General features: G+C 39.4%; 1 protein-coding gene across 11 annotated transcripts in view; it reads left to right on the top strand.

Annotated features, from left to right (window-relative positions):
- CDC42BPA (CDC42 binding protein kinase alpha) overlaps positions 1–23,714 on the top strand; it is a 324,273-nt gene that overhangs the window by 279,652 nt on the left and 20,907 nt on the right. For all 11 annotated transcript variants that reach the window (XM_080824347.1, XM_080824346.1, XM_080824345.1 and 8 more), the window contains 6 exons: positions 14,566–14,671; positions 18,019–18,155; positions 18,828–18,967; positions 20,188–20,269; positions 21,995–22,211; positions 23,061–23,123. In XM_080824347.1, coding sequence (XP_080680473.1) covers positions 14,566–14,671; positions 18,019–18,155; positions 18,828–18,967; positions 20,188–20,269; positions 21,995–22,211; positions 23,061–23,123 — 745 coding nt within the window. The remainder of the gene's footprint in view (positions 1–14,565; positions 14,672–18,018; positions 18,156–18,827; positions 18,968–20,187; positions 20,270–21,994; positions 22,212–23,060; positions 23,124–23,714) is intronic.

Raw genomic sequence — 23,714 nt, 5'->3', positions numbered from 1 at the left:
AACACAGAATACATAGTAGTGGAGGAAGGTGCAACTTGAATAGACCATAAGCACAGCATTAGCATGCACTCAAATGCATGTTGGATTCAGGAGAAAGACTATAGACCTGCAAAGTTCAAAAGAATGCTGGGTTTTTATTTTGCTAGTCCTTTGGGGTTATACTCTTATTTTTATATCTACAGGAAAGTAGCCTTAACATCATTCTTGAAGGATTTACATAAATATTTATGGGATTAAACATTTTAAAAGACCTCTAAATTATCAATCAAAAAGTAATATAAAGAGCAGCATCATAATTGTATCTACAATTTACTGACTAGGACTATGCCTCAGACATTATCTATCTACTATATCATTATTTCTCTCACTATTATTTCTATCATGTATCTAAAAGTTTCTAATTCAATTCTTACTACAGTGTTTGAAGGTATCTAATATGTCTCCATAAAGCAGAAAACTAAGGCTTAGAGAAATTAACTTTCCAAATGTCACACAAATAGTAAGCTACAGGGCCAATATTTGCATGTAGATCTGCACATTTCTAAGTATTTCTTTTAAACAATATCTACTATTAATGTTAGATATGCAGTTAACAAACACATAGTTATACCATAATTTGAGAAGGTTTGGGGTTCTAGAACACACAGATTGGTATTACTTATCTGGCATAGTTAGTTCATGTAGGTAGTACAATAAATGGAAATTTCCAATGAATAGAAATTATTGCTTCTATACTTGCTGTCTTTTTTGTGGTCTCCTTGTTTCCATCTTCCTAAATTCAGTGTTTTGAAGTCTGCTATTGTAAGGAGTAGTGCTTAGAGGATGCATTGTAAAGAAGTTGAGGCCACTCAGAAGAATCTAAGATTGAAGTTGACAAACTACTGAGAAAGAGAAACATTTAGTGAAAAATTCAGGTGAATTATTTTTTCATTCTATTCAACATAACTATCACTGAAGTATTGATTATGGTAGAACATGAAGATTTAGTTGCTTATCTCAAGTTCCTACAGTGAAATTCTAGAAACTGGAAAACAAATGTTCTCCCTTCCCAGAACAGAAAGCCTGGATAAACTGCAGAGTGAGAGGTTGGTGAATCTGAAAAGCTAATAAAAGTTACAGAAGTATAACTGGCATAGAAGAAAAACAAACTGAATAATCTAGGCTAGATAAAGCAAAATTCTGAGGCCAGAATATGAATTTAAAGTAGGCATAATAAGTATCTGAATGAAATTTTTTTTTAAAGGAAGTATATTGGTCACATGGAGTGGCATAAGGCATCTAGGAAGAAAAATAATTTGCAAGTGCGCATGTGAAAATATAACTGCTGGAATAAAGAACTCAGCAGATGGCTTTAACAGGATGAGCAAACTAGATGTAGGAGAAGAACAAGTTATTGGGGTGGAAGATGACGTGGATGATACAACACATGACAGAAATAGTTTCAGCATCTCTGTAGTAGGACTTGGAAGGGGAAAGAAAAAAATAGAAGCACTTGAAGAAATAATCCCTTAACATTTCCGAGTAATTAAAGATGAAAAACCTCATTGAAATACATCATTATGTGCTAAAGAGAATAATTTTTAAAAATTTACGCTTAGACACGTTATAGTAAAATTTAAGGATATCCTTAAGAGAAAATCCTAAAAACTTTCAAAGACAAAGTTATCTGTAAAGGAAGATTAAATTGGTATCAGACTTCTCAACAACACTAAATGCAAGAAAACAATTAAGATTAATGTTCAAAGTGTTGAAGAAAAAGAACTTTGAACCTTAAAATTTTAACTCAGCTGTAATATCACTTAATTATGAGAGTAAGTTAGAAATATTTTCATGTATACAAGAACTTAGTAAATTTATTATTTTAAAAACTTCTCTGAAAATACTCTTTTATACCTTAAGAACATACTATCAGGAAGGGAAATTAAGATAATAGCCCCATTTACAGTTGCATCAAAAAGAATAAAATACCTAGGAATAAATTTTAATCAAGGAGATAGAAGATCTGTTCACTGAAAACTGTAAGACATTGATGAAAGAAATTAAAGAAATGTATTATATGTTCACAGATTGGAAGAATTAATATTGTTAAAATGTCTATACTACATGAAGCGATCTATAGATTCAGTGCAGTCCCTGTCAAAATTCCAGCAGCATTCTTCACAGAAATAGAAAAAACAATGCTAAAATTTGTATGGAACCACAAAAATCCCCTCAAATAGCCAAAGCAGTCTTCAGAAAGAAAAATGTGGAGGCATCACATTTCCTGATTTCAAATTGTATTACAGAGCTGTAGTAATCAAAACAGTCTGGTACTGGCAAAAAAAACAGACATATAGATCACTAGAACAGAAAAGAGAAGCCAGAAATAAATATGATGTATCTGTTCAATAAACACATATGATCAATTAATTTGTGACAGAGGCATCAAAAATATACAATAGGGAAAGGATAGTCCCTTCAGTAAATGGCACTGAGAAAACTGGATATCCACATTCAAAAGAATGAAACTGGACCACTGTCTCACATCATACACAAAAATCAACTCAAAACAGATTGAAGACTTGAACTTAAGATCTGAAACCATAAAACTCCTAGAACTAAACTCCTAGGAATGACTTTTTGGATTTGATATCAAAAGCAAAGTTGAATAAGTGGAATTACGTCAAAGCAAAAAATTTCTGCACAGCGAAAAAAAACATTAACAAGTTGAAAAGGCAACCTATGGAACGAGAGAAAATATCTGTGAGTCATGTCTGGTAAGGCGTTAATACCCAAAATACAGAAGAACTGATACAACTCAATAGCCCCCAAACAAAACAAAAAAACAGCCACATAATCCAATTCAAAGATGGGCAGAGGATCAGAATAGACATTTTTCCAAAGAAGACATACCAAAAAATGGCCAAAGATACATAAAATGGTGCTCACCATCACTAATCATCAGGGAAAGGCAAATCAAAACCACAATGAGATACCACCTCACACCTGTTAGAATGGCTGCCATCCAAAAGGCAAAGAGATAACCAGGTGTTGGCGAGGATATGGAGAAAAGGGAGCTCTACTGCCCTGTGGGTGGGAGTGTAAATTGGTGCAGCCACTGTGGAAAACAGTATGGAGGTTCCTCACATAATTAAAAATAGAACTACCATATGATCCAGCAACTCCACTTCTGAGTATATACCTAAAGGAAACAAAATTACAATCTCAGAGATATATATGCCCCCATGTCCAGTGCAGCATTATTTACAATAGTCAAGATGCGGAATAATCTGTATCCACTGATAGAGAATGGATGAAGAAAATGTGGTGCACACACACACACACACACACACACAATGGACTATTATATGGCCATAAGCAATTTGTGATGACATGGATGGACTTTGAGGGCATTATGTTAAATAAGAGAAAGACAAATACTATAATGATCTCACTTGTATATACAATCTTAAAAATTCAAACTCGTAGAAATGGAGTATTGGTTGCTAGAGGTGGGGCTGGAAGATGAGGGAAAAGGTACACACTTCCAGTTACAAGATAAGTTCTGTGGACAAATGGAATACATGGTGACTATAGTTAACAACACCGTATTGTATATTTGAAACTTGAAACTTGCTAAGAGAGTAGATTTTAAACATTCTCCTTACAAGAAAAAGATCACAACTATATGAGGTGATGGTTGTTAACTTTGGTAATCATTTTGCATTATATGCATGTATCAAGCCATGATGGTGTATACCTTAAACTAATACATTATATATCAGTTATATCTCAGTAAAACTGGAAGAAAAAAAAAAGTAAATATTCTTGGAGGAAATTCTCCATCAAAAGGAGATATAAAGGGCGCCTGGGTGGCTCAGTTGGTTAAGCGACTGCCTTTGGCTCAGGTCATGATCCTGGAGTCCCCGGATCGAGTCCTGCATCGGGCTCCCAGCTCCATGGGGAGTCTGCTTCTCCCTCTGATCTTCTCCCCTCTCATGCTCTCTCTCACTGTCTCTATCTCAAATAAATAAATAACATCTTTTTTAAAAAGGAGATATAAAGCTGTGAGACTACTGTGAGAGACTTGGGAAATAGGGTGACTAGGTATCTCACAGCACCGTGCTATGGTCTGTAAAAACAAGCACCCTCACTCTACAAAAGTCGAAGAGAAAGGAAATACATAATTAAAGCTGTCCAGAATTAATCTAAATACAAACACAGAGGAGGTTAAGTGAAAGGATCAGGTGAGGTGAGCTTAGGCATTTTCTCGTCTGGGGAGAAGCTGCAGAGACAGCATAGCATGGTGAAGTTATTGTGTTGGGTTCCTAGCAGGGCCTTCTAAGTTACTGTCACAAATCAACTGTGTGAACTTGAGGAAGTTACTCTTCCTTGCTTCTATTTCCTCATCAGGAATGAATACAATCATAGTATTCATTTCACTGGATTCTTCGGCGTTTTAAAGAACCTTAATATTTGTAAACTCCTTAGAGCAGTACCTGACATAGTAGTAGCATATAAATGTTTAAACAAATATTGGTAACTTGATAAGGAAAGTAAGCACAAGTCTGAATCTTAAGTTGAAAGAAATAAATAGAAGACTAGCATGTAAATTGTCATATTTGTAAGGAGATGCTATTCGTTGAATGAAGGCAGGAAAGAGAAAAGAAAGGAAAACATGGTGACCTGGTGCTCTTAGCTGCAATAAATTGCCTCAAATCCTAATGGCTTAGAAAATTTTTATTATGCTCACGGTTTCATGGGTATGAATTTGAGAAGGGCTCCAGTGGGAAGCTCTCACAGAGGGTCTGCCATGTGGGCGTGGTCCGCTGGGAGCTGAGGCTGCAGATGTAGGGAGGTTCAGCTGCGCATGCAGGATGGCTCGCTGCCGTGACAGGCAGCTGATGCTCAGGGTCTGTCCATATGACAGCCGCAATCTTCCTCTAAGTGGCGGCTTACTCCCCAGAGGGAGCCTACCGTGAGAGCCAGTGAGAAGCTGCATGGCTGAAAGCAAAGGTGGATGGAAGGGAAGAAAATACAGGAAAGCAGAGGTCACAGATACGTACGGTAATATGGAGTTTAAGGTGTAAAACACCAAATGGCATGAAAGAGGACGTTGTCTGCTAATAAAGGGAATAATAAAGAATGATCATGAATGTGGATGGTCCTCACAAAGAAGCCCTAACCTATATACAACAAGAACTGAGAACTTGGGAGAGTTGGTTAGAGGCAGATTGGAGATTTTAATTCACATTCTCAGACAATATAATAGAGAAAATGCAGGACAGAGGACAGAGGGTTAGTATCTGTATGCATCAAGAGCTTTTATAAACAAGGGGATGAACATGTGATAGTTAAATGGCCAAAAACCAGGCATAGACCAATGAAAACTTAAAATGACTGAGAGTGAAAAGCTGGTCAGACTTATGAGAAGTTGGAGAAAAGCAGAATAAAGTAATAATGATCTACCTCTTTACATTTGTGGTATACATACCCTTGTTATCACCAGGATACTGTGACACATTATAGGTGGAAATGTGAATCAGTACCATTTTTTTAAATACAATTTAAAAGCATTTTAATGAAAAATATTTGACAGTCTCTAGAACCCAGTGAGTAGAGGGTAGAGGATTCTGGAAACTTGGTCTCTGTGGCAGCATGGTTTTTTAATCTCACTGAATCTCCATAGAAACAGACCAACTGGGTAGGTATTAGAACTTTAAAAAAAAAAAAAAAAAGTACAGATGAGACCTGTACAGTAAATGAGAAGATTTTCCCACAAACTTCAAAATACAAAAACTGATAGGAAAAAAAAAAAGTCATCTGTAAGACCCCCATCACCACCCCTCGCCATGGTATTAAACACTCTGCTAACGAAAGTGGGATTCATGAAAATCCAGAGCCAGAAAATTGCCAAAACACAAGTACGCACTGCTGGGCATCTCGAGAACAGAAGAAACCGAGAGGATTTTGCAAGCTCCATCCTACAGGCGAGGACAAGGGAGGCAAGACAGTGGGAAGATGCAACAGTGCTGCCATTGTCAGTCCTCAAAACCGGATGATCAGATCACCCTTCCAGATCACAGCCCCAGACTAAGAAGGGTCAGCGGGGAATGGATTCACAATTGAGCGAGACAGGAAAGGAAAGAGAAAGTCCAGGTGATTAAGAAGAGGGGAGGAAGATCTCAGAAAACATGAGATCTATTTTTAAAAAGCATTTTATGCAAAAGCATGGAGCTGGAAAAATTACTCTGGCCCACTCCTCCCTCGTAGAAGTACAGGAAAAGTCATTTCACTTAAAAAGGAGGAAACCAGTCACAGTTAAATCTCACTCCTACAAAAAGAGAACAATGTATCTTAAAAATGAAAGTGTGCCAGAGACACATGTCTACAAAACCAAGAAAAACTACTACCAATATTTCAGAAGAAATTAAGGAAACAATAGAAGCTGTGAAACAACAAAAATTAGAAATAGCAAACCTTAGAAATAGGAGTGTTGGAGAAAGCAAGATTTAAAGAAAGGTGACAAAAATCCAGGGAAAGAATTAGAAATTAAGATGAAATATGACTGCAAGCATACAGATTGACCTATAAGAATTTGGAAGTAAATAAACTCAACAGATCACTTATGGAAATAGAAAATGGAAAGATTTTTTTAATTTGTTAGATCAAGAAATGAGAAGGGGCGCCTGGATAGCTCAGTCAGTTAAGTGTCCAGCTCTTGATTTTGGCTCAGGACATGATCTGGGTGGGGATTGTGGGATCAAGTCCTGTGTGGGGCTCCATGCTCGGTAGGGAATCAGCTTACGGATTCTCTCTCTCCCTCTACCTCTTCTTCTCCTCCCACTTGCGCACACACTCTCTCTTCCCCCCTCCAAATGAATAAATAAATCTTTTTTAAAAGAAAAGAAATGAGGGAAGAGGTAAAAAGGATTTGAGAAAAATGATGGACAGGAAAGAACAACAAAGAAGGGCCAGTGTTTACATAATAGGAGTCTTTGATAGAGACCATGAAAGCAGCAGAAAATACTAAAATCTGTGTTCAAAAAAATTTTCTAAAATAAAGCAGACTTGAAACTCATACCACAGAGGCACCCAGCGTAGCCAAGAAAATTAACTCAGACAGAAGAAAACATACTCCAGTAAGCTCTTGGCCTATAAAGAAAAAGGATATTGGACAAAAGTGTAATAAGTCACTCAAGGGGGAAGAAAAGAATGAAATTTTCATCAGACTTTTCAGTAGCAAGACTATGCCAGAAAACAACTCAATAACTTTTAAAATGCCCTAGAAAGGTGTGAGTCCGAGGGTTTTTTCTCCCTTTCTGACTTCTTGACAACTCTATTGAGATATAATTGATGTTCCAAAAAATGCACATAGTTTAAACAATTTGATGAGTTTGAGATGTCAAAGATTTTTAAGAATTTTAGGATTTTTAAGGAAAATAAAGCATCCTTCAAAAATAAAAGCCATAGAGAAGTATTAAGAATGTGCAAAAAGTCAAGAACTGTTGTCCCCACAAGCCCTTCCTGAGGGGTACATAGAGGACAGGCTTCAGATCGAGCAGAATAATAAGGCACCCAACACCTTGAGGAGCAGGAGTGAAAAAGGGAGTCTAGAATGAATTGGGGAATCGGTTCAAAGTCCATATAAAGCACTGTTTTTGTAGCTCTCAGAACCAGACAGCTTACCCCCAACTCAGCAGTATGTTCATTTTGTGGAACAACTGAACCAGAGACCACAGATTGAAGGACACCAGGTGCAGAGGTTGGTGAGAGAAGGGGAGGTGTTGAACTAGGAGTAGTGAGATCTTAACAGACGTCCGCAAGCTGAAGGTGAGGCTCCAAACCCCTTTCTTCTGCTTAGCTCCCAGAATGTTGGCCATTGGCTTTATTGTCTCCCTCCTTACCTCCCATCCTGGGAAGATTTCAGGGATTTCATTGGAGTTTGTGAAGAAATTGAATGACCCAGAGAAGACTTAGGGATAATGGCAGTTGAGAATCTAGTGAGATGGTTGGGTGTACATTGATGGCGTGCGCAAGCGCATGCCCCCGCCCACATGCACATGCACAATATAAACGAATAAACCTTCCAGTCAGCTTTTTTACTGACTTACGCTTAAATGTAAGCAAATTCCCAACGATCAGGAGACATTTCAGGAAATCCTCTAGCAAAAGGAAGAGATACAAACAAACAAAAGGATTTCCTATTTTCACTGAAGGAAAAAGAGGCAATGACAAAGCAGAAGGAAACAAAAAGGAATACCCAGAAAAATAGGAAGAGTTCTTTGAAAGTTAAAAATAGGACAAACAGGGACACCTGGGTGGCTCAGTTGGTTAAGCCGCTGCCTTCAGCTCAGGTCATGATCCCAGGGTCCTGGGATCGAGTCCCATATTGGGTTCCTTGCTCAGCAGGAACTACCTACCTACTTCTGCCTGCCTCTCTGCCTGCTTGTGTGTTCTCTCTCTCTCTCTCTCTCTCTCTGGCAAATAAATAAAATCTTAAAAAAAAATAGGACAAACATTTAAAAATTCATTAGAAGAGTTGGGACGTAAATTTGAAGAAATCTCTTAGACCTTGTTGCAAAAGAATACATAGAAAATAGGGAAAATGTGAGAAATGAATATCCAAGAAAAAGAAGTTCTGGTAATATAACACAGAGAAAAAAGAAAAGGAAGGAACATCTGCAGTACATAATACAGACACTTTCTGCAACTGAAGGACGTATCCAGACTGTGGAGTCCTAGCAGTTTTCTGCACAGTGTGCCAATAACAAACACCCCGTCCCGCCCACGCGGGCTGCAGTGTTCCAAGATATGAAGACTATAGAGAACTTTTATAAACCACCAAAGAGATAAAACATCAGGGCACCTGGGTGGTTCAGTCATTTAAGGGCCTGGCTCTCGGTTTCTGCTCAGGTCATGATCTCAGGGTCCTGGATTGAGCCCCCATACTGGTCTCTATGCTCAGCAGGGTGCCTGCTTGAGTTTCTCTGTTCCTCTGCCCTTTCCCCCTGCTTGCTCAAGCTTTCTCTCTCTCAAATAAATAAATTTTTAGAAAAAAAAAAATGTCACATTCAAATGACTAGGGATCAAAATGGCATGATACTTAACAGCAAAATGGAAAGGACAATTGGAAGGTAAAGTGATCGCGAGACAGATTTTTGATTCCCTGCCAAATGTTTAATCAGTTTAGGGGGAAATAATAGCATTTTCGGAAACCGGAGATCTTCTAAAAGTGTTATCACCTATGCTCTGCTTTCTAAGTAAACTACTAAGAAATGAGTTCCACCAAAACAAGGGAGGAGATGGAGAAATAGGCATAGAGTCCATTGGAGAGAGAATCACATATAGATCTGTTGACAGGAAGACTGAAGCCTGCAGCTGAGACGGGAACAGGGAAGCCGAGGGCTCCAGGACAGTCTTCAGGTTAGATAAACACTGGATGGAGGAGTCTTGAAGGCTTCCTTCCTCTCTGTTTGACCTCGTGGTAAATAGATTCAAGGAGATTTTGCCATTCCTTTGGAGAATCTAGGGCTAATTAATGAAGGAGACCTAGAAAATTAAGTTTAAAAGAGGGATGGCATCACTAGTTTCAGAAAAATCAAAAGATTACACTAGAAAGATGGAACCGTAACATACTTCTCAACTCACTGAATTATAATTCCAAGTTCATAATAACTTGAATGCTAAGTGTAAATTTTAACCCAAGACCGTGCTTTGAAAATATTGAGGACATGAAGGAAGTGGCTGATATAACAGTGCTCAGTCCTCCTCTTCCATAAATAGGAAGTCAATAGGATGCCTCAAATCAAAAAAGAGCAGGATGGGCTTGCCTCCCTCGCCCACCCCACCTGCACCCCCCACATACAGAAGGAGGCAAACAGCTGCAAAAGTTAAAAGAAATTGCCTCTGGGAAAGAGGACCTGGAGCAGAGGAATGCTTCAGTTTTTATTATAAGCATTGTGATACTGTTTTACTTTGTGAACCGTGTATGGGTGTTAGTATGATTTGAAAAATTAAAAACGTACATAGGAGAAAATGGGAAATTCTTTGTGGCTAGGCAATGAAAATAAGATCTCGGATCATGAGCCTAAGGTGAAAATATTGCTGGACGCTATTACATCACAATTAAAGATACTTGTCCAACAAAAGCTTTGTTAATGGGGGCTAATAGGTGGTGACTCCTAGTGAAAGATATTTGCAATGTTTAACACCAACAAGGGATTAATTTCTAGAATATGTAAGAAACTCCTACAACTCTATATGGAAAAATGAGAAATGCAGTTGAAAAACTGGCAGATGATATGAATAAGTAATTCCCAAAAAAGGAAATCTAATGGTCAACAAGCATGAGAAGAAATGTCCAACTTCATTAGTAAAAAGTGAATAATTTAAAAATTATCACTTCATACTCACCAGATTGTTAAAAATTAAGTAAAGTAACATCAAAGACATGAAGAAGCAGGCAGCTTCACACACAGGTATAAATCCTGTTAGACTGGGTGTCAGATCTTGTGGGGAAGGGTGGGGAGTGAATCATCAGAGAGGGGTGGAAAAAGCAATAAGGCAAAATAAAATCAGAACGGGACCTCTACCAAGCTCTGTGATGACATTTCGTGCACTAAAGGTTAACTCGGTTTTGTGCGCCTAAGGCTCCGCCCCCCAAAATAAAATTTACTTCATGTTTTTTAAAAGATGAAGGAGTGAGTCTACAATTATGACAAAATAATTAGAAGTGCTTAAAAGGAAAAAAAAACCTTTCTAAAAATTTATTTTTATCCTTTTTTTATTTAAATTCAATCAGCAAACATATAATACATCATTAGTTTCAAATGTAGAGTTCAGTAATTCATCAGTTGCATATAACACCCAGTGCTCATCACATCACGTGCCTTCATGGGGTTTGTATGAGGTAAAGACTTCTTGTCATTTACCAGTGATAAAATTCTCATTATCAACAGTGAGGGTTAAGCTTTTACCAGGGGTCATAATTGGTTCTACTGTGTTGTCCCAGCTTCTGTTAAAGACGTTTTACCTTCTCCAGTGATAGCTTGAAGTACACAACACAGACAAAATTGGAATAGAAGAGAGCCCTTCTTTCTGTCCACCTTTTTTAAACAAAGATTATATTTATCTGAGAGTGAGTGAGAGAGGGCATGAGTGCTAGTCAGGGAGGAGTACAGGGAGAGGCAGAAGCAGACTCCCCACCAAGCAGGGAGCCCAGTGTGGGGCTTAGTCCCGGGACTCCAGGATCACAAACTGAACTGAGGGCAGACGCTTAATCAACTGAGCCACCCAGCACTCTTCTGTCCACCTTTTTGAATATTGAGTTTATAGTTAATTCTCAGTTTACTCCAAATGATCACATAATCTAAAAACTCTGACCTGGGTCCATGCTTTAGGTTTGATGCCCCTTTCCTTAGATTTCTTTCCTTCTTTTTCTCCTCTTCAAACTACCCTTTGGATAAGTATTAGAGTTTAAATACTGACCAGGAGGCAGAAAGGGGATCTTAGAAAGATCGAAAGGCAAGTAATCTGGACCCTAGGAGTGGATCCATGTATCTCTCTGTTGCTGTTCCTCTCTACTCCACCAAAACCAAATAAATACAAAATCCTACGGTGTAATGCCTAGAGGTCAGTGCCATCAGAATCATTATCTTTAATTACGTTGTTTCATACTGTCCTTCGTTGAGATCAGTGAAACATGGACCCCTTACTCTTCGGTAGTATCTCCCACCCCCTCCCACACTTTAATCAGCACCTACCAGTTGATTGGCTGGTTAGTTGAATAGTGCTCTAAGAAAGCATTTTTGTTTCCCAGCATACTTGGTTAAAATTACGACATCCTGAGTAGATCTCTTGGAGGGGAGGGCAGTGTATAATGTGTTTTGTCAGCAATTTCATGGGTATTGTCAAGAATTACTGTTAACGTTTGTTGTGGCCATAGTTATTATTACTGATACTCCAGACCTGTCTGTTATCCCTTAGAAGAAAGAAGGAAGTTGCCTCTCTTAGGCCATTGATCAGTTCTCATGTTGTGATAAAAGCTTCCAGAGCAATCAGTAGACTAACTTTGCATTTTGCCATAATTCTGAGCAATTGAAAAAAATGCTAAAAATTTTACTCTGGATAGTTCCTCAAAGAGCAAAAAAATAAGAGTAAACTTTGGTATACAGGAAAAATACTGAGCAATATTTTATATGATATTAGCAAACTGGGTACTTTGTGTTTTTATTACAGACATGGAGGCCCCTAGTCTTGGCCTAACCATGTCTTGTGTAGTTTTCAGGTTTCTTAAGGAACATATTCTACATGTTTTTAAATGATCAAACTCTGAGAGATGGTAGAATCAGACAGATGTAGGCTTGAATTTTAATTCTACCATTAACTATTTATCCATGAGTAACTGAGTCTCATTTTCTTTACCTGCATGAGGCAATATTACCTGTCTTTACAGGGATATTATCTCCATTAAATGAGATGATGCACGTGGAGCACTGGCACAGTGTCCCCTCATTGGTCGGGGGTCAGGCCACCCAGGAGCAATTTTACAGTTGGTCTGAGGGTGGTCTGTGTTCTAGATGTGGTAGAGTCAGATCCTAGTGCTGCTTCAAAGCTTTTGTGGCATTTAAATCACATATCCCATTTGAGAAGAGTAGAATTTTTTTAAAAAATTTTATATATATTTTTAAAGATTTTCATTTTTATTTGTCAGAGAGAGGTAATAGGAGGAGAAGCAGACTCCCTGCTGAGCAAGGAGCCCAATGCAGGACTTGATCCCAGGACCCTGGGATCACGACCTGAGCCAAAGGCAAACGCTTAACCAACTGAGCCACCCAGGTGTCCCGAATTTTTTTTTTTTTAAGATTTTTTTTATTTATTTGACAGAGAGTGTGAGAGAGGGAACACAAGCAGGGGAAGGGGCAGAGGGAGAAGTAGGCTTCCCGCCAAGTAGGGAGCCCGACGTGGGGATTGATCCCAGGACCCTGGGACCATGACCTAAGCCGAAGGCAGACACTTAATGTGTGAGCCACCCAGGCACCCCCAGAATTTATTTTTAACTTTAATTTTCAAGCTTTGAATGGCCCCTTTACTTTGGCTTTTTTTTTTTGGTAAGACTTTGTTTATTTGAGAGAGAGAGAGAAAAAGCATGAACGGGGGGAGGAAGAGAGGGGGAAGCAGACTCCCCACTGAGCAGAGAGCCCCATGGGGGCTCTATCCCAGGATCATGACCTGAGCCAAAGGCACATACGTAACCACCTGAGCCACCCAGGCGCCAGGTTTTGTTTTGTTTAGGTTTTGTTTTAGGTTTTGTTTGTGTGTTTGTTTTTTTAAGATTTAGTTTATTTATTTTAGAGAGAAACAAGTGTAGGGAGGTGTAAAGGGAGAGGAAGAGAATCTCAGGCAGACTCCATGCTGAGTGCAGAGCCTGATGTGGGCCTCAATCTCATGACCTTGACATTATGAGCTGAGCCAAGAGTCACTCAACTGACTGAGCCACCCAGGTGACTCTGATTAGTCCCTTTAGGTTTTTAATAGGTTAGTCTCAACTAAAATAACTACTACTTCAAACAGTATGTCATCAGAATTGACATATTATTGGAATAGAATAGGGATCTTACTAGTTTAAATCAGTCACACATATAAAATTATTAGCCAAATTTGTTTTCAAAAATAAGTAACTATGTTCTGAATGCTCACTCTATTCCAGCACTGTTCGAAACGCTTTATATTCACATATTCATTCAGATAACTGTTACTGATCCGATTTTATAGAATGAGGAAAGTAAGACACAGAGAAGTTAAGTAATTTGTCCCTAGGCTCACACAGCACAGTGAAAGAATGGTTATTACAATTCATTTATTATTAAAGTGTTCTAAGGGTTAATTCGGAGAAGAGAGGATGTTCTGGAGAGCTGCAGTCTACATGGACTTACCACCAGATAGGACAGACAAGACTCAGAGAACTTTAGTGGGTTCGCAACAAAATGTTTCAGGCTGCTGTCTCTAGAATAATGCGTGTGTGTGTTTATCTACTGAAGGGTAATACCACCTGCTTTCAATGGAGGAAACAGATTCATTAAACATGTGCTTTGTTCGTGGTCCCATAGAATAAAATACTTGCTTTATAGCAGGGATAAGAATTTTCAGTTACTCTTTGTTCTTCCTAAGAAGGTATAAAAGCATATTAAGTTTCTGTATTCGTAAAGATATAAATATGTAACATTTTACTTAACTCTTTGCTGAAGAATAATTTGAAGAATTTGTAAAAATTCTGAATCAAAATCTGTGAGCAAAAATAAAAAGCTGTAGTTCATAACTTTTCAAATGGCATTCAAGAGCAGTTAATTACCATGTCACTTCTTACATTATTTTTAGCATAACCTAGCTCTGTATTGCCTAATAAAAATATGCAAAGAGCATAATTAACAAAAAGATGTGAGAAATGAAAGTAATTCATTCCACTTCTGTTTAGAAAACATCCTGGTAGCTTGAATGGGCCCCAGAGATTCACAATACGGAAACTCTTTAATTAATTGATGTTTTTAATAATCTGTGTATGTTTTTTATCCCTTTGTTTTACAGCGCAAGACCCATCAGTTTTTTGTCAAATCTTTCACTACCCCTACCAGATGTCACCAGTGCACCTCTCTGATGGTGGGTTTGATAAGACAGGGCTGTTCCTGTGAAGGTAAGAACAAAATGGCAAGAGAGTGTGATGTTAGAATCCTAGTGTTGGTTCCCTAAACTGTAATCACGTAGCTATATTCCCCTTAAACAGTATGTAAGTGTCTGCTTGTTCTGCTCTTTCTGGTAACAGGAGTACGGATAATAAAGCAAGCACCTTGCTGCATGTTGAACAGGGGAGAAACTAGATGGCCCCTAGAAACATTTTCCAGGGGAGACTTCTGTCATTGTGGCTCATTCATCTTTGTTTCGTTATTTGGGTGAATTTGTGGTTCTGGGAAAGCATTAAGCTGAGTGACAGAGGACATAAAAGTTATCCTTGAATCTGTTCATTTAACTTTCACCTTGCTTAATTTCTCTAATAGAAATAATTCTTCAAAAGTAGGCAGTTCAGTATCTTTTCAGAAATTTTAGGTGTCTGCCACTTTGCCTCAAAAAGATACTTTATTCCCAGTATTTGTATCATTGGATTTTCCTTACCACTTGTTGACTCATTGATTCATCCATCGAGAGTTCATGGAATTCCTGTCCTGTACTTCTAGACACCGCAGTGTAGTCATGGATGGGGAAAAAGACTGAGAGCCTGCCCTCTTGGAGCTCACATTCTGAGCGATGGGAGATCAGGGGTCATTTGAACAGAAAACGAAGTATATTTGTCTGGGCACCACTTTATTTTTCCTAAGACTTCTGAAATGTAAATGACTTAAATAATTATAATGGGGCACACTGTTTGGGAATAGTTTATTTATTTTATTTATAGTATATTTATTTATAGCACCTTATTTGGGAATATACTTTTTCTAGTCAAATGAAATTTATCACTATAACAATGCCTTGTGTACCATTTACTAAAACATCTTATGAGAAAGGTACAATAGTTGCTAGTTCAAATTCTAATACTAGTTTCCATTTCTTAGCCCTTAAGGTTGGAAGGGACTTTGAGGGGAAGGTCATCAGGCCACATCAGAAGCAGGTGTTCTCCTTGTGCTTGTAGTTAGTCTGTATTTGATCACTTTGAATACTTTGAATTACGGGGGTGTTAATGGCATCTTAATGCAATGCATTCTATGTTCGATGAGCTCTCACAGTCAAAGCAAAAGATCCAGATTGCATCATCTCAACTAGTCTTGTAGATGCATGGGTTTAGAGCCAAAGCAATGCTCTTGGGTTGAAAAGTAGATTTGAAAGTTATGAGCATACGAAGTGGTAAACAGGAATGGCGTTTTCCTGGAAATATGCAGAGTGAAAAGAGTGCAGGTGTGAGGACAGAGCCTTAAGAAACAGCTCAGGGAAGGTAAAAGGTAAAGACAGCCAAGTAATCTGAAAAAGGAATGGCCTGTGTCATTGACCAGGAAGGTGTGATGGAAACCAAAGGAGAGAATTTGTGCAACTTTTTAAGCCTTGTCCCATTTGGGATTTAGCCAGTACTTAACAAATGTCATTTTTTAGGGGTGCCTTGATGGCTCAGTTGGTTAAGCATCCGACTCTTGGTTTTTGGCTCAGGTAATGATCTCAGGGTCCTGGGATCAAGCCTTGCAGCAAACTCCACACTCAGTGGAGAGTCTGCTAGAGATTTTCTCTCTCTCCCTCTGCCCCTCCCCCAGCACTCTGTGTCTCTAAAATAAATAAATCTTAAAAAAATAAATAAATCATGTCATTTTAAAATCTGTTTATCAGAAAGAACCCTGGATAGCTACCTGGCTTTAGGGCCCTTATCATTTCTTATGCATCAGAATCATTTGCAATTACATGGTGGGGGTTTTTGAGATCTCCCCAAGCCCCCTTCTAGAGTCTCATGTGCCTGTCTTTCCTGCAGAGCCTTAGAACCCTGCCCTATACACTGTGGGGCCATGGTAGACTCTGCCTGGGCTTCCATAAATATTCTGGTAATATGGTTACAGCCTCCAAAGATTCCTGTCATTTTCACTTCTTCCTGATGGATTGAAATTAGGTCCTGTGTAGGACAATTATTTTGTTGCTTCCACTGCTATTTGTAGGTGAGATTTTTGCCTATTAGTAAACCAGTTTATAACTTGTTAGACACTCTCCTTGTTAGACACTTGCAAGATGTCTTATGGTAGTTTTGACAGTACCGCTTCGTCGTGGCCCTCTGGTGGTTTCACAATGCCCATCAGTGGGTGTATGGTACATTTTCCCGTGTGCATGCATTCCCGTGATAGTATCCCTTCAGCTCCTCTCTTAATCTTTCCCAAATATTCTCCAGGACCGGCCCTTAGAGTAGGAAGTGTCTAAATGAATATTCTTAGTCTGCAGCCCCTTCCAACAAGCTTAGATATGTTAACTTTTTTTTTTAAGATTTTATTTATTTATTTCATGGAAAGAGAGTGGGTGGGGGGAGGGGCAGAGGAAGAGGGACTCTCCAGCGGATTCCACCCTGAGTGCAGAGCCCATTATGGGATTCGGTCCCACGACCCTGAAATCTTGACCTGAGGTGAAATCAGGAGTCAGAGGCTTAACTGACTGAGCCACCCTGGAGCCCTACATATTTTGTCACCCAGCCAAGTCTTGGTAAAACTTACACATTTATTTTTGTTTATCCTGTTTCTTACGGTCTCAAGTTCATCATGTGCTTATCAGGTAGAAGTATCATGGCAGTATGGTTGGTGGCTGGGGGGTTGGGCTCTGACCCCAAATGCTAGGGTTTGAATTCCAGCAATGCCACTTACGAGTCCTGTGACCCAGGGCAAGTCATACATAAATAGGAGTAACTGTACCTCTCTTAGATTGTTAACAGAAAAATTAAATGCAGTCAGTGAGGTTAACCATTGTTATGATCTTGGTCATAGCTGAAGTATCTGTAGTGAAACTAACAACTCCTAAAGTTTATCCTTAATTTGTACGTTTTTAATCATGGAACAGTTTCATTTTCAAAAAGAGGGATTCTAAGGTTTGCCAGATATTGCAAAGATGTCGGGTAATTTCATGTCCATTATTGACCCTGGCAAGAGAAACTCTCAGGGCAGATACCAAGTTGCAGTGAGATGAAGAGTTAGAGAGAACTCTAGAAACTACTTTTTGGAATGCCAAGTTTAAATCAACTGTTGTATTCACAAGATTAGATTTTTTTTTCCTGTGTATTTGCTGCTCTTGATTACTAATGTTAATACAGAATAATAATATTACAATAATAAAAATCTTTACAATTTCTCATTGAAATTCTTATTAGTAAGCAAATGAATCAGCTCCCCAAATGATAAAACGGTTTCTTTAAAACAAAGCCACAAATAAGCATTCATCTAACATAGCCCCTTATATGTAATGAGCGCTCAGTGAATCGTCTTTTTGTAGAAGTGAATTTTTATTGAACATTGTTTTCCCCCCCTTCCAAAGTATGTGGATTCTCGTGTCATATAACTTGTGTGAACAAAGCTCCAACTGCTTGTCCAGTCCCGCCTGAGCAAACAAAAGGTCCTCTGGGGATAGATCCACAGAAGGGCATAGGAACAGCATACGAAGGTCATGTCAGGGTAAGTATGATTAGGTTGGGTTTAGATTAATCTTTTAAGGTTAATTAATGACTGAAAATAAAGTCCAGGCACCTCACAAATAGTACTCCTTGACAGAAAATTAGGCAAATAAAATTCATCTAATAATCTTAATTTCATCCAGAGTGATTTGAAAACAAAAACCTGGACTTTGCTTGGAAATAAATTCCAAAATCTCTTACAGTTTTCTGTACTGTCCTTATCTTACAACGACCAAGTGTTCAAATCTCCGTAAAGGAGTCCTTGGCCCCTGGTCTTCCTGGGGAGGTTGTGTATGCTTATGAAGTGTGAGATCCTATCAGGTTGTTCTCTTACTTGTAATCCCGAATAGCATTTAACGTGTAAGCTGCATTTCATCGTACTCCCAAATGTGACTTTGACACTACCAAGAAAGAAATCCATGAATGCTATTTTAATGAATTACTAGCGAAACTTTAAAACTTTGTAGAATAAGAAGCCATACAGTATTTGGAGAATGTATTCTTACAGTTTCTCACGTTATCAGTGGTTTGTGCGTTCCCATCTCTGCTTGACCCCCCGGAGCAGCAGTCGGGACGTGTGTATGTTGTCTTTAGGTTTCCATCGTTCAGCTATGGAGGTAACAAAGAGGGCATGATTGACATTTCAGTTTGAGTTGTTTCTGTTTCCCCGAAGATCCCAAAGCCGGCTGGAGTGAAGAAAGGGTGGCAAAGAGCACTGGCAGTGGTTTGTGACTTCAAACTCTTCCTGTACGATGTTGCTGAAGGAAAAGCCTCTCAGCCCAGTGTCGTGGTCAGTCAGGTGATTGACATGAGGTGAGCTTTCGAAAGTGAAAATATTTGTACGTTTGTGACATGGGAATAAAAAAGTGTCTAGTTTTTCATCCAGTTACATTGCCACACTTTTATTTAAATCTAATCTCATATTAATAATCTAATGCACTAATATTGCCAGAGTGATGTCATTAAAACCAGGAAGCAAGGTGTCATTATACGACAGGTTGATGTGTGTTGAGTGAGTTGGGGCCCGGGCTCAGGGAAAAGGAGCAAAGTTTGAATCCAAAAGACCAGCATGAGCTGGCTGGGCTAACGGGGGCCTAATGTGTGGTGTTTCACCATCACCTGAAGGTGTGGATCCTAATTCCAACATGAGGAAGGGGAGTACAAACCCAACATCAGATAAGCTTTTGAAGTATATAGTAATTCGGGAAACATCTGAATGAGTACATCTCTGGAATATTTGTGGTCTCTGCAGGCTCTTCCCCGCCCCATGGAGTGCTCTCCTTTACCTGTTCTTGTAACTCCTGCACTCCCCTGGGGGACCTTGGGAGCCCCCAGAGCTTCAGCTGCTGCCTCTGTGCTGATGACTCCCACGTGGGCCTCCCTCCAGCTCTTCCTCCCACGCTCAGAGCAGGAGTTTCCAGCCATGGCACACGATGGCATTTCATACAGCACCTCAGACACGGCCTCTTCCCCACAGATGTGGAATACAGGGAGGTTGATGCAGGAAACATTAGCAATGAAAGTCCAACAGAGCCTGCCCAGGGACTCGCTGTAGAAAGATAGAAGCAGCAAAGACAAGACTAAGACAGCAAGTTTCCCAGACCAAGAGATTGATGGCACTAAGACTTAGGAAGTCACAAGGAGTAAATTATTGTGGAGGAGTTCTGTTTCAGGTGTTGACAGAATAGTGAAATGTCAGATACGCTACATTGTAGGTTCATGAGCTGGGTTGCAGGAGGCAAGAGGGTGCGTTGATCTGGAGGGTTCAGATCCCTCGTCTGCATGTACGGGTGCTGGCCTTGTGGCTGGGGCCAGCAGTCATTGCCAGCCATTGTGTAATGGCCACTGCTAAGTTACTCCTGAGAGATTACTCTAGGCCCCATCCATTACAATGGCAGGAAAATTAATTTTTTTTAATTCAGTTTGGATGTTTTGTGCAATGAAGTTTTGAGGATTGCCCCGTGTGTGTTATTTGAAGGTACACCCTGAACACAACACATACACTGACTTCTAATGTTTCATTTTTCCTTCAGGGATGAAGAATTTTCTGTGAGTTCAGTCTTGGCTTCTGATGTTATTCATGCAAGTCGAAAAGATATACCCTGTATATTCAGAGTGAGTGTGTGTGCTGTAATTTGATCACTGAATTATGTGTTCTTACTGAATATGTATTTTGTCTCTCCATATAGGAAATAAGCTTACTAGGAAATACTAAATCCTGCATTCCTTAATATGTCTTATACCATCCAGTACTGGACTGTACAGTCAGTTAGTGCTAAGTAAATATTTCACTAGTCAAACACCTGTAGAAAGCATGAGTATTTGCTTCTAAAATAGGATTCATCTTGGGTGTTACTTTTGAGCCACAATTCACTTTCCAAAAAAATATAAGTTGAATAAGTATGAGGTTTCTCAAGTTTTTGAAAAAGAGGTTTCTTTTAAAACCTCGTTTTAAAAATTAATATTTTATTTCTATTGCTTTGTAACAACTACTCCAAAACTTAGTAGCTGAAACCAGTAATGACTTATTTTTTACCGTTCTCTGGATCAGCTATCCAGTTTGAGTGGGGTCGACTAGGGTCACTCCTGTGACTACATTCGGCTCATTTGAGGCCGGAATATCCAAAATGACTTTGCTCCTGTATCTGAGGCCTTGCTGCTGGCTGGCAGCCAGGCGATCTCCGCGCTCTCTCTGAACGTTCTGCATGTGACCTCTCATTCAGTCATCCGGCTGACTTCTATGGGGCTGGTCTGCAAGAAAACAAAAGATGCTACCAGACCTTTCTTTTAAGGACCAGGCCAAACCAGGCCCACCTCCTGTGCATCCTGTTGGTCAGAGCATGTCCCGGGGCCAGCCTGGATGTAAGGGGAGGGGAAATAGACTCCAGAGCTTGATGAGTAGAGTTCCGTAGGAAGAATTGTTGGTAGGCATCTTTGGAGGCCATCTGTCTTGCCACAGGGCAATCTTGAATTGGTGAATTAAGACAAAAGAGGTTTAAAAAAAAAAAAAAAAAGACAACCGTCCTAATGTTATGCCCGTATGCTGAGTGTCTATGAATCTTGTATCTGGGAAAGTCACCAACGGAGCCTGAAGAGGCCCACTTGCCTGGAGCTGATTCACATAGTGGGACTTTATGGTCACTGCTGCTTAAAGCACTTTTAAGGGGGGGATCCATATACGTAAAGTTTAAGTCTGTTCTGATTGTAAGTACTATTTGTATAGTGATAAATTTTCATGTAAATACCAACTCAAATGATCTGATCTTCTCTCAAATAATGTGAGTTATATTTTGAAGTAACAGAATGTTATTGCTGACTTTTTAAAGCAAGTTGAAAGTTGGTTTGGTGTAATGCTTCTGAGCATGGACCCACGATCCCCATCTGGTAGGACATGCTTGGAGACTGTGAGTCCCTGCGCCAGAGTATTTTCGTATATAAAATCAGGATCTAATACAATACCCAACTCGTACTTTGCAACATGCTCTGATCACTGCTCAGATTTTGCTCGGTAAATGTCAGCTGCAGTTGATGTGTGAGTATGGATAAGGCATTTCTCAATGATGGCATCCTAGCACTTGATAGCAAAGAAAATTTAAAAATGCTTACTAACATTTAAAATGGTATCTAGCTAGCTAGCCGGATAGTACTAGTATCTGCTACCTTTGCTTTGTCCTGAATTCTGAGGCGAAGACTAGTTATTCTCCTGATTAGGAGAGCTGACCTCCTGTAAAGGTGTCATCTGATGAATGCTCATTTTGTTGACCAGAGCCTGGTCAGCTAGCATCAGCATGCTAGTGCAGGGTGTCTGTTTTCTAACACAGGCTGATTGAACTGTCCTAGGTCACGGCTTCCCAGCTCTCGGCGTCTGACAGCAGGTGTTCGGTCCTGATGCTCGCGGAGAGTGAGAGCGAGAGGAACAAGTGGGTGGGCGTGCTCAGCGAGCTGCACAAGATTTTGAAGAAAAACAAATTCAGAGACCGCTCAGTCTATGTTCCCAAGGAGGCTTATGACAGCACTCTGCCCCTCATTAAAACAACCCAGGCGGCTGCTATCATAGGTACGGACTTGCCCATTGACTGTGTTACCGTAGCTGCCAACTAACCTACCGTGTAAGCAGAGCTGGCTTACAGCTAGGAAACCCCAGTGTCCAGTGTGTCCTGTGTGCTGCCCCGGGTGTGCAGGAAGGGTCCGCTGAGTGAGCGAGGCCGCTGAGAATGTGTTTTCGGTAAAGGGGAATCAGTACACTTTCCAAGTGCATTTTCTTCTGAAAAAGTCACAGTGCTGAAGATTAACCTATAACAATCTATTTTCTGCTGTGTGACTTAGAACAAGTTGTTTAACTTCTTAAAGCGTAAGTTTCTAGGTAAGATGGGGGTTCCAATTACCTCGAAGAAGTGATAGGGAAACTTCTGGAAGGCGAGACACGTGACACAGGGTGCCCTGCATATCAAATGCCCTCAAAAAATGGCAGTTTATGTGTCTGGAGGTTTAAATTTTTGTCTTCTTATGTACCTATCCAACTCTTCTGTTACTTGCTAATAAATAAGGAAAAGCTAATTAGTAGGGTTATGCCTTCCACAATTTTTCCCTCCCAAAACAAGAAACAGAACTAGGCCCAGGGTGCTAACAAACTAGGTTTTTAAATTTTTTCACCCTTTATTGAATAAACATTTACTACTTTTTGTAAGTATGGATATACTTTCTAATGATTATTCTGCTAAAAAAAGACCTGAGGTAACATTTACCACTGTCAACTGAAAGGAGATTTTACAGTACAAATTGTTTTTGCAATTTTTAAGTTACTTATTTCAGTTTTTTGCACCAAATTTCTTTATTATCTGTTTTGTTCTATTAGTTTTACATAGTTTTACCCATTAACAGTGTTTCGTATTCATGTCTTCCGTAGATCATGAAAGGATAGCTCTGGGCAATGAAGAAGGGTTGTTTGTTGTTCACGTCACCAAAGATGGTAAGAGAAAGTTAATTAATGCAGAGTAACGTCCAACCAGATATTGTTGGACAACTCTGGACTCTAGATAATAGAGTAATAGAGTATCTAATTAGATAATTAGATAATTAGATAATCTAATTAGATACTCTAATACTAAAAAGAACAGGATTTGCTTTTCTGTATTCTGTAATTGAAATTTTCCACACCTAATTTGATGTGTTTATGAATCAAAAGATATCCTTTAAAATTCTTCAATTCTCGTGAGTTCTTAAACTTGCACGTATGTGTTGCGTTTCTTCTGTCGTTTATCAGCTCTCCTGCGCAGCCTCAGGTGACATGCCTAGAGATGCCTGTGAAAGATACAGCCTGATTTGTTCTTGCTTTGTTAGTGCTTGAAAAGGTAGCGGTCCTTAAAACGTGTTCATGTTGGGGTGTTTTTCCCCACGCTTAATACACAGATTTTTTTTCCCAGGGAGAAGTAAAATACTGAGTGAAATAAAAAAGAACTAGTTTGCCAGTGTCCTATCTTCAGATCAAGTGAGATCTTGGGAAAACACTGAGTTTAAACTGCGTCTGTTTGTTACCCATAAAGGTACCTTCAGGGGCGCC

Source organism: Martes martes (genome assembly GCF_963455335.1).
Source record: "Martes martes genome assembly, chromosome: 15".
NCBI lineage: Eukaryota > Metazoa > Chordata > Mammalia > Carnivora > Mustelidae > Martes > Martes martes.
This window is presented reverse-complemented; position numbering and strand designations above follow the sequence as displayed.